Consider the following 15153-nt stretch of genomic DNA (forward strand, 5'->3'; position numbering starts at 1 on the left):
TGTCTTCGAGGCCAGCCCAGATTTAAAAGGAAGAGACAGAGACTCCATTTTTAGTGGGGAAAAATGTCAAAGCACTCGAGAGCAAGTTTTTTAACTACGTTAGATGATGTTTACTCATGGAACTCTAAGGAAAGAGATTTCATTTACGACCAATAATACAAGGTAAGTTTCAGGGCCAAGGTAGGCTATAGATGAAAGGGCAAGTTCATCTCACTTTACAATATATATATTTTTTATTTTAGAGAGAGAGAGCGAGAGAGCATGGGGGTGGGTCAGAAGGAGAGGAAGAGAGAGATTCTCCAGCAGACTCCCTACTGAGCACAGAGCCTGACTCACGAGTCTGAGATCATGACCTGAGCCGAAATCAAGAGTCGGAGGCTTAACCAACTGAGCGACTCAGGCAACCTGTATTCATCTCCCTTCTTATAGACCTCAGAACCTCAACAAACCTGGTCTGGCTTGGGAGATAATTGGACTCCCAAAAGAATGTTCTGCTTTATTCTTTCTGATGCAGACATATTTGTCTACATTGGGGGTGGGGTAGGGAGGCAGGGAACCTGGGGATAGGCAGCCCTATACCACACCTTTCTAGCTGTCATGTTCAGGAGGTAAGAATATTTCTCACCTAGTGATAATCTGAAAAATCCAGGCAACATTTTGATTGTTCTGGCTTTTGTCAAATACTAACCTAACCACTATGGTCAAGGGGTAAGGTACAGAATTTTTGCATCACTTAAGTATAACCATATAATTCTCAAATACAAAGTTAGAATATTTGGAGTGACAAAAACTAAGTCACAAACATTTGATTTCTGATTTAAATATAGCTAAATAAATAACTTTCATGCTTTCATGTTGATACTATCATCCTTGGCCACTTATACTACCTTTCTGGTTATCAAAAGGTGGAAAAACAAATTGAAAATAAGGAGTGTATGGATGCATTTTTAAATTCAAAATACACTTATATTATTTCTTCTCTGCCAAATAATCTGAAAAAATTATCTACCATGAAGCACTTCCTACAAATAAGGAGCCCTTGTGGTCTGGTCACCAAAGATGTGAAACTAACACAACTCAGTCCCTTTAGGGATGAGTAAAGTGTCAGATAAAAAAAAAAAAAAATCCAGATTTGACATGATCTAAGAGGAATCTGGTCTACTCAGACAAGAGCAGGGAGGATATACATGATCTTTTCATCCGGAAGTCCTTCTTAAAATTCAAGCAGATGTAAATTTGAAAAAAGACAATCTTTTTGTATTGGAGAGAAATCAGAATTCTTAGGAAAAATCTTAGAACAAAGTGATAGTTGTACTAGAAACATTCTTCTCATTCTGTAGAACTTTAGCAAACATTATAAAAATCAAATACATTAAGAACATACATATTAACTCTCAGTATATAACCCAGCAGGCCTCAACATAAGTGTAGTTATGTGTAAGTTTAGTTTTCTCATTTCCAGTTAAAATCTTTTTTTTTTTTTAAGATTTTATTTATTTATTTGACAGAGAGAGACACAGCAAGAGAGGGAACACAAGCAGGGAGAATGGGAGAGGGAGAAGCAGACTTCCCGTGGAGCAGGGAGCCCGATGCGGGGCTCGATCCCAGAACCCTGGGATCATGACCTGAGCTGAAGGCAGACGCTTAATGACTGAGCCACCAGGCACCCCAAAATCTTTTTTTTAAAAAAGATTTTATTTATTTGCCAGAGAGAGGGAGAACACAAGTAGGGGGAGCAGCAGGCAGAGGGAGAGGGAGAAGCAGGCTCCCCGCTGAGCAAGGAGCCCCTTGTGGGACTCGATCCCAGGACCCTGGGATCATGACCTGAGCCGAAGGCAGACGTTTAACCAACTGAGCCACCCAGGCGTCCCCCAGGTAAAATCTTATATTGTGGATAAATCAAGATTTATCTCTTTTTACATTTAAAGACTTACTGTGCCTAAGAGCTGAATTTAGCGCTAGTCTGTGTCCTCCAAAAAGCACAACCAAGATGAGATTAAGCATGTAAGGATTTTATCAGAGGAAAAACTTAGGTAAAAGGAAATAGAGAGGGGCGCCTGGGTGGCTCAGCTGGTTGAGCGACTGCCTTCGGCTCAGGTCATGATCCCAGAGTCCTGGGATCGAGTCCCACATCGGGCTCCCGGCTCGGCAGGGAGCCTGCTTCTCCCTCTGACCCTCTCCTCTCTCACGCTGTTTCTCTCTCGCTCGCTCTCTAATAAATAAATAAATAAAAATCTAAAAAAAAAAACCAAAAACCCAATGAGGCCCCCCCCCAAAAAAAAGGAAATAGAGAGCTAGAATGGCTGGGAGAGGCATGCGTCCAACTCTGAGTTAAGTTAAGAGGGAGAGAAGGTTGGATGGAAGCATTCTAGAATGTAGTGCACCCTAAGGAAGGTTTGACAAGGCTGCTGGAGTCCTTGAGCCCAAGACAGCCTACGGGAGATGTTTCCCAGGAATATCTGCCTTAGTATCCTGTTGAATCCAGTCATTGGTGGGGAGCAGGCACAGTGATAAATTTCAGAGCGCAGCAGCTGGGGTCCTGGGTGAATTACATTCCTTGTAAAAAGAGGTCTGCAAGGGGGGGGTACCTGAGTGGCTCAGTCAGTTAAGCGTCTGACTTTGGCTCAGGTCATGATGTCAGGATCCTGGGATTGAGCCCCACATCAGCAGGGAGCCTGCTTGTTCCTCTGCCACTCCCCCCACTCGTGCTCTCTCAAATAAATAAAATCTTAAAAAAAATAGAGGTCTGTGAGGTGTGATTGCCACATTCGGCGTCACCTGAATAATACGCAGAGCTAGAGCTATTTGAACACCTAGCAAGCCGCAGAAAGGGGGCTGAGGGAAATGTACAAAACTGAGAAAGCATGTGTATGCTGACATTCCCCATGGATAATTCCAATATCCAATCTCCTCTTTCTCTTTATTGCTATAACTACTTCCTTTGGCCAGTCTTCAGGAATGCTTGCTTTTACCTCTGGGTGCATGGAATGTCCTGCATGAGGGCTTGGGAGATAGGCGGGAGACTCTCCTGGTAGCAGGCAGACTGAAAGAAGTCTCTGGGTTCTTCATTGCCCTGCAAACTAATATGAATGCTGATGCTAATGCGGCTATATTCTGCTAGCGCCTGGGGGTGTTCTTCACAGGGCTCTGAGCCATTCCATTTCAGAGTATCAGCAGTTTCTGGAGTCACCTTTTGTAACTGAGTTGGAGAATTTCAGGTACAACAAATCTTACGGTGATGACCAAAGAAATAAAACAGCAGAATCAAATCCAGGGGATATGAAAGAGAAGAAAGTCAGCAGGCCTTGGTGAGGGACTAAGTACAAAGGTGGGGGGCAAAAAGTGAAAATGACTCAAATTTTTATCTGAAGTATTAGAAAATGGCTCTGGACTAACTTGTTTTGGAGACACCTCATTTCAAATCTTCATTAACCACCCATGCATCTCAACCAAATAAAGCACTCTTTGACACCAGTCTCGAAAAAGGGTGAGAGAGGAGACTTGTCAGCTGTGGTAGAGAACAAGGAAAAGCCATATTGGCATCAGTCACCTCTCCCCTCTCCCCAACCTGATTTTCCTCCCCTAGATCGAAAGCAGTCTCAGGAGCTGGGTCTTCTTTTTCAAGACAGATTTGCACGGTGAGTGACAGGACATTAATGGCTCTTTATAGACCATGATTTAGTTCATTCTAGACCTCTTTTTTCAAGTGCTTGGCTTGTTCTTACCTGGGAAGTTGGCTTGGCTATGAAAGAATCCACTCAAGGAGCACATTGTACATCAGAGCACCTGCCTCCTGAGTAGACACCAGTTTTATTTTAAGATTATTTGAGAGAGAGAGAGCAGAGCAAGTGAGAGAGAACACGAGTGCGGGTGTGGAGAGGGAGAGGGAGAACCAAACTCTCCGCTGAGCAGGGAGTCCAACGCGGAGCCTCATCCCAGGGCCCTGAGATCATGACCTGAGCCCAAGGCAGATGCTTAACGGACTGAGCCACCCAGGAGCCCCTAGACACGTTTTATAGCGTTCCACCCCACAGGTCCCCTCCTACCAATACCTGCCATCATGGCAAGGGCTGATTTTCAGGAGAGGGGTTTTCTCTAAGCGGCTCAAGTTCTTTCTCTTACTTAGAGTGGGGAAAAATGCAAATAGCAGAAATAAAAACATTTTGGTTGGCTAAATTGTACTTACTTAGCCAACAGCACCACCAGCTATAATGTAGAGAGTTTTAGAAGGAAGGTAAGAGTGATGGCAGTGTATCCAGTTGATTTTTTCCACAAATTATTTTATGTTTGGTTTAGGGATCAAGTAATAACGTAAATAAATTTAATGATGTCTCACTGCATCAAAAGTGGACAAAATTGCCGTCATGCCCTGATGCTTGAAATTACTGCGTTTTACTTTTTAGAGACAACTGTTTTATTTTTATAGTTTTCCCCTTTTGTTTGCAAAAGATGAAAGTCTCCAACTGTTCTTTGTAAGCACCTCTTTGTATTTGGCAGTGAGGAAGGAAGGCCCCAACTTCTGATTTTAAAACAGAAAATCCCACATCCTGGGAAACCCCTCAGTACTGGTCATGCTGTCAGGGCCTCTTCCTGATAGATGGGTATAACTCCAACTGCATTTGCAGGTTTCAGATGAGATTCCTGGTGATGTAAAGCACCTGAATTTGCCATAATGGTGGCCACTAAACACATGTGGCTACTGAGCACTTGAAATGTGGCTAGTGTGAATAAGGAACTGAATATTAAACTTTAATTAAATTTTACATTTAAAAATTAATGTTTTTGGAAAAAAACTGAAAATAACTTGAATATGTGAATCTACTTTTTCAATTGTAAATTTAATAAACTAAATACAGATTAGGAATTTCCAATGAAAATTTAGCTTCCAAGTAGAAATTTACACCAGAGGTAAAACACACATCGCATCTTGAACTTAGTACAAAAAAAGGAATGTAAAATATCGTTAACTTTATACTAATGATTAATATTTTGAAGATACTGCATTCAATAACATACCTCATTAAAATACGTTTCAGCAGTTTCTTTGTACTTTTTCAAAAAGTGGCTACTGTAAAATTTTAAATTACATGTGGCTCATTTTATTTCTAGTGGGCAGCAATGACCTCGACAGCCTGGCAAATATTAAAAGCCCCTAAAACGGCGGCTCTTGCGTGAGAATGAGAATTTGGAATGAGATCGACTCCTTTGTGAAGATTAGCAGTGCTTAACATATCACGTTGAGAATTACTCATCCCGATTATACAATAGCATATCCGTATCTGGTTTCGTGAGCCCTTCAAGTTCTTTTTTGCAACATGGAGGACTAGAAAAGAACAGTTCTGATAAAGAATAAAGGAATGGCGGCGGCAGCTGGACTGTAAGGTGAGGCTTCAGACTTGTCACTTCGGGCTCGGTGCCAGCCGTCCCGTTTCTAGACTCGCCACACCAGTGCGTGCCCCATGGCGGCTCCCAAGACGTGCGGAGGCCCTCGCCACGCAAACCTGCGGCCTTTCCCGGAAGCTTTTCAATTTCTCCCCGAAGGAGAAACGCCTGAAGTCCGCGAGGCTCCGGCGCCTCCCCAACCGTGCGCTCCCGGCGCCCAGGAGAGGACACTCGTGGACAGGGAGGCGGAAGCGGAGGCGCCGCGGGAGAGCCCCAGGGCGACGCAGCCCGGCGCCTGTAGGGCAGGCAACGGCTGCGGCTGCCGGACAGCGAGGAACCGGGGAGGCCGCCGCCCTCGGAGCCGGAGACGCCAGACGCGCGGCGAGTAGGCGCGCCGAGGCCGGAGGCGGGCTCCACGCCTCTTTCGAATCCCCGAGCGGGGCTGATGACGAACACAGGGCGCGACGGCGCACACGCCGCCCCGCGCTCGCACGACGGTGCGTGCAGGGAGCGCGAGGGAGCCCCGGGCCGTCACCGGCGCGACCAGCGTTCCGCCTCCTCCGCTCCCTGCGCTCCCGCCACCTCGGCTGCTCGGCGCCCGCCTCCCGCCTCCGTCCGAAGCCTCCGCCGCAGCGAGGCTCCCGGCGTCGCTCCTGTCTCTTTAAATGGTGGGGCCAACGGGCTGCCCCTGCAGCTGCTGCCTGGGTGGCCCCGCGCGCCGCTATTGAAGGGCGAACCAAGATGGCGGCGGCTTTGGCTGTGTGAGGAAGACGGAAGAGGCGGCGGCAGCGGCCAAGGGAAAGGGACTTCCAGGAGGCAGGAGCGCTCGTGCGTCTGGGGGCTCTCGCAGTCTCCTGCGCAGTGGTAGCAGTTGCAGCAGGAGCAGGCGCCCCTCGGCTTGAGACATTTGAAGCAGAGGAGCGGAGCGGAGCCACTGGCTGCGGTGGCAGGGCCAGGTATAAGGAAGGAAAACATGGCGGCGGCGGCCTGAGGAGGCGGCGGCGGCGCGGGAAGCGGCTTCGCGGAGATCATGGCGGAGGCGGGAGCAGGGCAGTGACCGGCGCTCCGAGTTCCTACCGCATCGGGCCGGGAGGCTGTGAAGCGCTGCGCGCCCCTCTCGGGGCGGCCGGGCTCGCCGGGCTTGGACAATAGCGCCGAGGAGTCGGAGGCGAGGAAAGACCGGGGCCCAGAGGTCGGGCCCGGGAGCGGGCCATGCGGGCGGTACCGCGATCCCGCGGCGGCCAGCGGCGGCAGTGAGGCCCGTGAGTCCTCCGCTTGCGGGCGTCCTCCCGCCTTGGCTCCCGCGTGTCCCGGCCCCCCTTCCTGGGCGACTCCAGCGGGGCCTCTGCCCCGGCCCCCGGGCGGCACGATGACCGACACCCGGCGGCGGGTGAAGGTTTACACGCTCAATGAGGACCGGCAGTGGGACGACCGGGGCACAGGGCATGTGTCGTCCGGCTACGTGGAGCGGCTGAAGGGCATGTCCCTGCTTGTCAGGGCCGAGAGCGATGGTAAGTGAAGCCCCTTGCGGCGGGACCCTTGCCTTCCCCCACGGCTCCGGGCCACATACCTGGTTGTTGGGGGGCCACTGGTCTTTTAAGGGAACGGAGGGGGCGCCTGGGGCTGGGGGAGGCTGCCGCCCTGGGGGAGGGCGGGCCACCAGCACCCCAGTCCTCTCGGAGTTAGCTGCATAGAGAGCGCTCGAAATGTCTTTTTCTTCCCAGCGCCTGGTTGCACTTGCGGGGACGAGGGGAGCCCAGCACGTTTGAGCTGTGCTGCCCGGGCGTGTGGAGAGGTCGGGGGCCTAGGATCGGGAGCCCGGACCGTGCTGTTCTTTTGCACTAGAGTGACCTTGAGAAAGGCACTGATTAATCCGATTTTGTGCCTTAGTTCACTCATCTGTAAAGCAGGCGTGAAACTTTCTCGGAGCGAAGAAAGTTCTTAGGTGTTTCACTCTTTGGAGAACGTTTTGCTGTGGCCTCCCCGCCCCCCTTTAAAAACTATTTTTCTGCTACATTTTTTTGAGGCTGTTGCAGGTTGGCAACACCGGTTCATGGATCTGGCAACTCTGCATTCGGCAGAGAAAATGCTTCTTTACCTTGAGAAGATAGATTTGTGTTTCCCAGTGTTGTCTTTTTCAGTTATAATAATGCAGAATTTTGTGTACAGTTTGTGTACACGTCTTGCAAGTGTGGAACTATTTTATGCGAGCTTTTTTGATTACTTAAATGTATAATCGCAATTTGGTTCAGTTAACAGGTGAGGAGAAGTTGGCAGATAACTTTAAAACCTTTCGTATTTGCCGTAGTGCCTGTGCTTCACATATTTTGAAATAGCCCTTAGGTTCAAAGACCCAGTCGTTTGAAAATAAGTGTTTCACATTTTTCAAAACTTTCTTTAGGGTTTGCCACTTCCCTCTGTGACATACCTTGAATTTCACTTAAAATGTTCACATCACGTGAAAGTATTTCCAAATTGTTTCTTCTGAATTGGAAAACCTGTCTTGTTACATTAGTCTATAATTTCACTCTAGCTGTTTCAGTTTGTTAGGATTGTAGTTCTGTATCTGAATTATTACAAACTCGTCTCAAGGAATTTTAATTGGATTTTCAACCCAGAACTCCCAATTTCATGAAAAACAAAACAAGACTCACCCTTCTGTAATTAAAGAGTCTAGGGACATTGATTTTCAATTTGAATTGAAAAATTGTAATTTAGAGTTATATTGCCCACAGGTTATCTTTATAAGACTACCCCGAATAACTTAATTGGAGAGAAATTAACTTCCTTTCAGAGGCCTTTAAAGGATTTTGAATACATTGAGTATATTTTTCTGAGGCCTATTTATTTGCCTCTTAAAAATACAAGTTTGAATGTGTTGGTGTGCTTTTGTATGTGTTTATCACATAGTCACCAACTACTCTCACATCTTCTTTGCATGTTTGGAAAACTTTTTACGTACTGAGTTGAAAAGTATGGGCTTTGTATGTTCAGTTAACTTCCAGATGAAAGTTTGTGTAGATTTGTGATCAGTTCTTTGAAATCTCATAACTTAACACAAATAACCACATCACATACTTAATTGGACACATTATACAGAGTCCTTTGTTTAAAGTGTTTTTAAGCATTAAGTTTTAATGTCATACTATCCTAGTGAGTCCCACTCTACTAACCTACTAATGTAGGGATCTGGTTTTTTTCCCATTTTAATTTTTACCACTTTGGAAATAGCCCCTCAACTCCCATCCTCCCTTGGGGAAAGTTTGGGACTTTGCAGTGAAACAGGTTGAATGGCAAAAACAAAAAGGCCTTAATTTTTTATCTATTAATTTTATTTATTTTTACCTATTGATAAAGAGAGCTGAAATAAATGTAACTGATGTGCCCTTGTTAATTTAATATGTAAGGAAAACTAAATCCAAAGAGTGGGCTTAGAGGATTGCAGCATACTTAGGAAATACTGTCATTAATAATCTCTAGTTTGATGATTGTTTTTTCCTAATAGGAAAACTCCAAATAAGAATGATAATCAAAATTTATTGAGTGCCTACTGTGTGCTTGCTAGAGACTCTTTACTTGTATCTGCTGATATAAGTACTATTATTAGTCATATTTTGCAGATGCGGAAACTGAGGCTCAGCCTATGGCTTGAGACTGTTATTAATAATCATTAACTGTTTATAGTGTGTTTTAAAATCCCTTGCTGCTGTCTACTTGCGTTTGCTGCTTTATACTTAAAGGCTCAAAGTTTATTTCAAAGAACATGAAAAGAATTTTTAGCCTAAAGATATTTAAAATTACAGTTTATGTCCAAGCCATGTGGGAGTTTTCGTACAGACTGCTAGTTTGGGTCATCCATTATTGTATGCTTCTCCCATTCTCCATTATGGGATAATTGAGAATTTTCTTTTTATTGTGGTGAGCAAAGTGGAAAGTATTTCTGATTTTCCGTAAAATGAATCCTTTATCTTGTTAGAGGTGCTTATACCCTAAACTGAAAATCAGGAAGGTAATTTCTGAATGGAAGTACTTGTGGCCTCCCTGTTAACAGGGCACATCTTTCTGAGTAAGTCTGCCTTTCCCCTCTGAACTGGATGGTTTGGCAGATCTGTAGTCCACCTTTCCCTGGAGGAGAGAGATGTCCTGCCAAGCTCCTGAGCCCATTCTCTAGGTTGCATCCTTATTCAGTAGTTTCCTACTGGCAAAGTGTATTGTAGGAACATAGCCCTTTCTTTAATGAAGATAGATTACCTCATTTCTCGGGTTTTTGTCATAGCTAGCTACCTGCAAAGTTCCATCTTCCAAAAAAAAATTACTTGGTATTGTATTTATTATGGTCTTTCAGTTTATGCTGTACCTGTTAGGTTGCATGAAGGGTAATGTCGTCCTTTACTTGCCTTGTCACTTTTATGTTCAAATCATTCTGCTATTGCATTATGGTTTTTACCATCTCCACCTTACAGTTTTAAAATTGATAAAGACTTTGGAATTTCTCCACACACTGAAGGATGTCTTTTTAACATAAAATCAAATCCATGCTCCTTATTCTGGATTACTTGCCAAGCATCAGGAATAGTGTTCTTATATTTGGTTTTTACCTTGAGATTTATAAAGTAATTTTTACATTTCAGAATAGTTCATCTGTTATCTGAGTTGCCTCTTTCAAAGCTTAAAAGGTTAAATTTTCAGTGTTATTTGAGGCATGAAGAAAATGAGACATGGGGAAGTGTTTTGTTCAAGTTAGTACTGCTAGCTAATGGTACAAACTGGAATCCTGTACCTCTGCCTCTTGGAGAACTTGGTTGTAGGTAGTGCCTCACCCCCGCTATAATTAGAAAAGGAGGTCAGAGCACTTTAGGTGGAAAGCCTGTTTCGTTTTGTTTTGTTTGGGCTGTTGTGGTGAAAGAAATGAACAGAGATAAGTATCAGCAATTTTTTTTTGCTCTTATAAATTAGTAAGCAGTATAGAATCTCGCATACAGTAAGCATTCCAGATTTAGCTACTGAGAAGAGCTCAGTGTCAGTATGGGGAGAAATACTTCACTTTGAAAAGTTCATTTAAACTCTTTTTTTTTCTTCTTATGTAGACCCACTTTGTAGAAAATTACTAGGCCTAGGGTAAGCAAACCCTTATTTATCATCTTCTGTGTGTGGTAACTTCTGACAGTTTGAAGTCCATCAGCCACGCTGGGTATAGGTGGTAGGGACCGGGTGTAGTGAAGGCCTGACGCAGGCATGGGCTAATGTAAAGCTACCCCCCCACCCCCAGCCTTCGTTTCAGTTTTTAAATGCCGTGTGTAATCGTGAGCCACAAAATCAGGAGAGAGGGAACACAGACTAGGTTTAAAGCCTACACTAGTGTCCTGTCCAGATGATATTTTGGACTTCCATTCATTTTTGATGGTATTTTCTTCCCACTAATGAAGCACCGTACTTAAGCTCCTGCCCTTAGTTTTGAGCATTGATAAGGACAATATACCAGCAATGCCTAGATGTTGAACTGCTTACTGTGGAGTGACAGAGCTGGACCTTGTCATTCTGAAATCCTTAAGTATTTATCCAAATCTAAACTAAGACCAGGATCTATGTTTCTGTAACTACCTGAATCTGATTGGTTGGTAGGTTGATATTGAAAATAGAACCATAAAAGTTACAGAAACTCTAATATCTCATTTCTCCAGTGAAAGGAAGTGCTGTCTTCTAAGTAAGTGAAATTTCTAGCTAAAAAACACTGTATCTGAAAGATTAAAAATCTTAACAGTTTTCTTGGAATGTTTCCTAAATATCATATACTGAAATGTTTTTTTTTTTTTTTTAAAGATTTTATTTATTTATTTGAGAGAGAGAGAATGAGAGACAGAGAGCATGAGAGGGAGGAGGGTCAGAAGGAGAAGCAGACTCCCTGCCGAGCAGGGAGCCCGATGCGGGACTCGATCCAGGGACTCCAAGATCATGACCTGAGCCGAAGGCAGTCGCTTAACCAACTAAGCCACCCAGGCGCCCCCTGAAATGTTTTTCTTAAGCAGTGTAAAAACCTGTTGGCTAACCTTTCGTTCTAATGTGTTTCTGGATCGTTGTTATCAAAAAATTACTAATTTTTCTACTGTTCAACAGCACAGTGATGCTCATGAAATGATATTTTGTCCATGCTCTAAGAAAAACAAGTATTGAGTGCTGGTTATGTAGTAGATGCTGGGGTAGGCACTTCAATATGAATTTTTAGTTAATGCAACAACCCTATGACGTATTATTTTTTCTAACCATAAGTCTTCCTGTATTGATTATTTGATTGGGTAGTTCAGTGGTCTTTTTTTCCTGCACTCAGCCAGAAATCTAGATTTTTTTTTTAATGTACAATCTTTCCATTTTAAAATATTTGCATGAATTCAGTGTATGAGTATGTGTGTTAGAGTATGACTCAAATAAGCTGTCTGCTGGCTGGATCCAGGCTGCAGGCACTAGTTGTAATTCTCTGATTTAAACACTTTTGGAATGATATTTCACTCTGCACTACCAGCTACTTCTCACCCCACTCCCTGGAGCTGTTTGTTTTGATAAGGTGTATTGGGGATTGGCAGCAGAATACAAGAAAGCTCTCACATTTCATTTTACAGGAAAAACAAAGATGTTGTGAAGCAGGGAGGGAACATTTTTAATGACCTAAAATCGTGTATACTCGTAATTGTACTAAATGTTTTATTGTCCATCTTTGCTTATCTGTATTTGATGGCTTCTATTTGTAGTTGTCTTGGTGATGTTCTGAGTGGCATTTCCCCTCCTGTACCGTTGTTCCCCCATTTCCTGAGTGTATAGACCTCCTTTTTGTCTATTTGGGGCATCTGTTTATGTCAGGATACATAGATCTGTTATCTAAGAGTAGCACAGTATTTCGTTGTATATATTTAATTCACACAGTGCACTGTTGGTGGCATTAGAACAGCATTTCTGAAACCTTCTTCCTCAGGATACCTTTCTACTCTTAAAATTGGGGGTCCTCAAAAGCTTTTGTTTATGTGGGTTGTGGCTACTGATATTTGCCACATTAGAATTTAAAACTAATTCTTTAAAAAGCTTTTAAGTCAGAATTTAGTGAGAAGAACGTCACTGTTTTACAGTTTTACAAATCTCTTTAATGTCTGGTTTAATTTTTAAAAAAGGATTCTTAACCTGCTTCTGCATTCAGTCTTTTGCAATAACACAGTATAGACCCTGAGAAAAATAAGGGTGAAAAAGGTAAATAACATCTTAGTAGTAATACTATGAAAATACTGTTGATTTTCCAGACTCCCTGAGGTCTCACACGTTGAGAACAGTTGGCAGAGAGATTGTTTTTAGATTTTTACCATTACAGACACTGCTAGTGACTTATTTGTTCATACACTTGGCACTGTGTAAAGATGTAGGCTAATTTCCTAGAACTGTTGGAGCAAAGAGAACTATGTTTTAAAAGCTTGGTAGAGAAAGATAAAATGACCCTCTCAAAAAGTTGATTGTAGTTTTGGTAAACTACAGAATTAAGGACCCTCTTTATTTTTTGAAGAAGTATGTGTATAAATATGGACTTGTAGGCCTATCAGAGCTTCTGTGGAACAGACTCACAAGCACTTGCCGTGCAGGAATACTCTTTAGTTCACCTGAAGATGGTTGATTTTGCTAGTGGTCTGAATGAATGGATTCTGCAGTGACAAAGTGAATTACATGTATTGATGCATTCCCCTTAGTTTGATCACTGTCTTGATGTTTCTTTGTGTCTCCGTATTTCCTTTCCAAGTGTTTAGGTTGAAGGTGGGAAGGCCTTTCTCAAGTCTTAATATTGGGGTTTGCTGTGTAGGCTTGTCTTTCTCTGGTGTGTGTGATGGAGTGTCCTTGTCAGATGGTGAGGAGGATGTGTCATGGAGAGGGTGAGAGTGAATTCTTCTTGGGGGATAAGGGCATCTATTTTATTGGAGAGGATAGGTATGTTTCTCAAATAAGTTTGGGTGGGGGCCGTTGTGCATATGTGCTTCAGTTGTTAAGATAAACTGAACCTACCCTGTATCAAAAGCATGTGTTCCCCTTAATGAGAATCATCTCTACCTCCTGTGATGTTGCTTAAGGTCTGCTACTAAGGACCATCTTCCTCATTTCTCCCCTTTTGTTTCTGTTACCATGATAAATGCGTCTCACCTACAGTTGAACTCTACATCCCCAGCCTTACCCATATATTACTAGGATAGAATTGCTGTTCCCAGTACTCTAGCTATAGCAACTGATACAAGTAAACTTGTTGGGAGAAAGGATTGTGTTAATGCATATTAACACTCAACTGGGTCTTTTTCTGTTGATTGGAAAAGCGCTGATAACTTGATCCAGTAGAAACTGAGATGGGGGAAGGGAACCTAATAGATGGCCTAGAAATAAAACTAGAATAATGTGTCTTTGTTATTATCCTAGCCCCCAAACTAAAAGGCAGTTTCCCATGATCCAACCTCTACAGCCTAACGATTTCCTAGGGAGCATGGTATTTGGGGACCAGAGCTGGACTTCCTAAGGTGGTGCCTTAGATCAAAGCCATGGGATATGTCTGTGATGTGTTTCAGGAAAGAGATTTTTCCTTAACATCTTGAATGGCCCAGTAAAGAAAAACTTGCCAACACCAGAAGCTTCCAGTTATCTACTTATTCTTGTTTTAGCTAGGGCTTTGGGAGGGCACACTTCAGGCTTTCAGTTTGGGATTTTTCCTTTCTAATTTCCCTGACCCTGTAACTTTATGGAGAGTTTTGAAGCAAATGCAAAAGGGATTGGTACTTGAAAAATAATAGTTACACCCCTGCTGGTTTTTGTTTTGTTTTAGTAGCAGCCAAGTCAGGTGTGTGGTTTTCTTTCTTTCCTTTTTCCTTTTAAGTACGGGCCACACCCAGCATGGGGCCCAACGTGGGGCTTGAACTCATGACCCTGACACCAAGACCTGAGCTGAGATCAAGATGCTTAACAGACTGAGCCACCCAGGCACCCCGTCCTTTTTTCTTTTTTTAATTGAAGTATAGTTGACACCCAGTGTTTCAGGTGTGTTTCTTGAAAGAACAATTTGAAGTGATAACTTCACCCCTCTGTGCCATATGTTGTTTACCCTTACTCTTAAACTTAAAAAAAAAAGTTTGAAGTATAATAGATCAAAAAGTTACACAAATGGTAAGTATTCAGCTTGGTGAATTTTCACAAAATAACCAGCACTCAGGAAGCCTGCTTCATGTCCCCTTCACAGTCATTATCTCCCCCTGCCCACTAGCACTGTAAATTAATTTTTGCTACTCTTTGAACTTTATGTAAATAGAATTATAGGGTACATATTTTTCTCTGAGGTTTCTTTCATTCATGTTTATGAGTCATATATGTTGCATTCATGTATTTGGTTCATTAACATTACAGTGTGGTATTCCACTGTATGAATATTTACACCTTTTTTTTAATTAACATTGTTCATATGCTATATAATTCACACATTCAAAGGGTATAATTCATTGTTTTTTAGTATATTCACAGGGTCATGCAACTATCCCCACAGTCTTTAATTTTTTAAGAATCTCTACACCCGGGCGCCTGGGTGGCTCAGTTGGTTAAGCGACTGCCTTCAGCTCAGGTCATGATCCCAGGGTCCTGGGATCGAGTCCCGCATCGGGCTCCCTGCTCTGCGGGGAGCCTGCTTCTCCCTCTCCCACTCCCCCTGCTTGTGTTCCCTCTCTCGCTGTGTCTCTCTCTGTCAAATAAATAAATAAAATCTTAAAAAAAAAA

At 43.4% G+C, this 15153-nt stretch overlaps 1 protein-coding gene across 2 annotated transcripts in view; it reads left to right on the forward strand.

Moving 5' to 3' along the window:
- The first annotated feature begins 6399 nt into the window (after positions 1-6399).
- The window catches only part of PPP4R3A (protein phosphatase 4 regulatory subunit 3A), a 37072-nt gene continuing 28318 nt past the window's right edge, over positions 6400-15153 (forward strand). For both annotated transcript variants that reach the window (XM_006739190.3, XM_006739191.3), the window contains exon 1: positions 6400-6893. In XM_006739190.3, coding sequence (XP_006739253.1) covers positions 6752-6893 — 142 coding nt within the window. In that variant the 5' untranslated portion in view covers positions 6400-6751. The remainder of the gene's footprint in view (positions 6894-15153) is intronic.

The sequence above is a fragment of the Leptonychotes weddellii genome, chromosome 9, assembly GCF_054177405.1.
Source record: "Leptonychotes weddellii isolate Sample4059 chromosome 9, ASM5417740v2, whole genome shotgun sequence".
Lineage (NCBI taxonomy): Eukaryota > Metazoa > Chordata > Mammalia > Carnivora > Phocidae > Leptonychotes > Leptonychotes weddellii.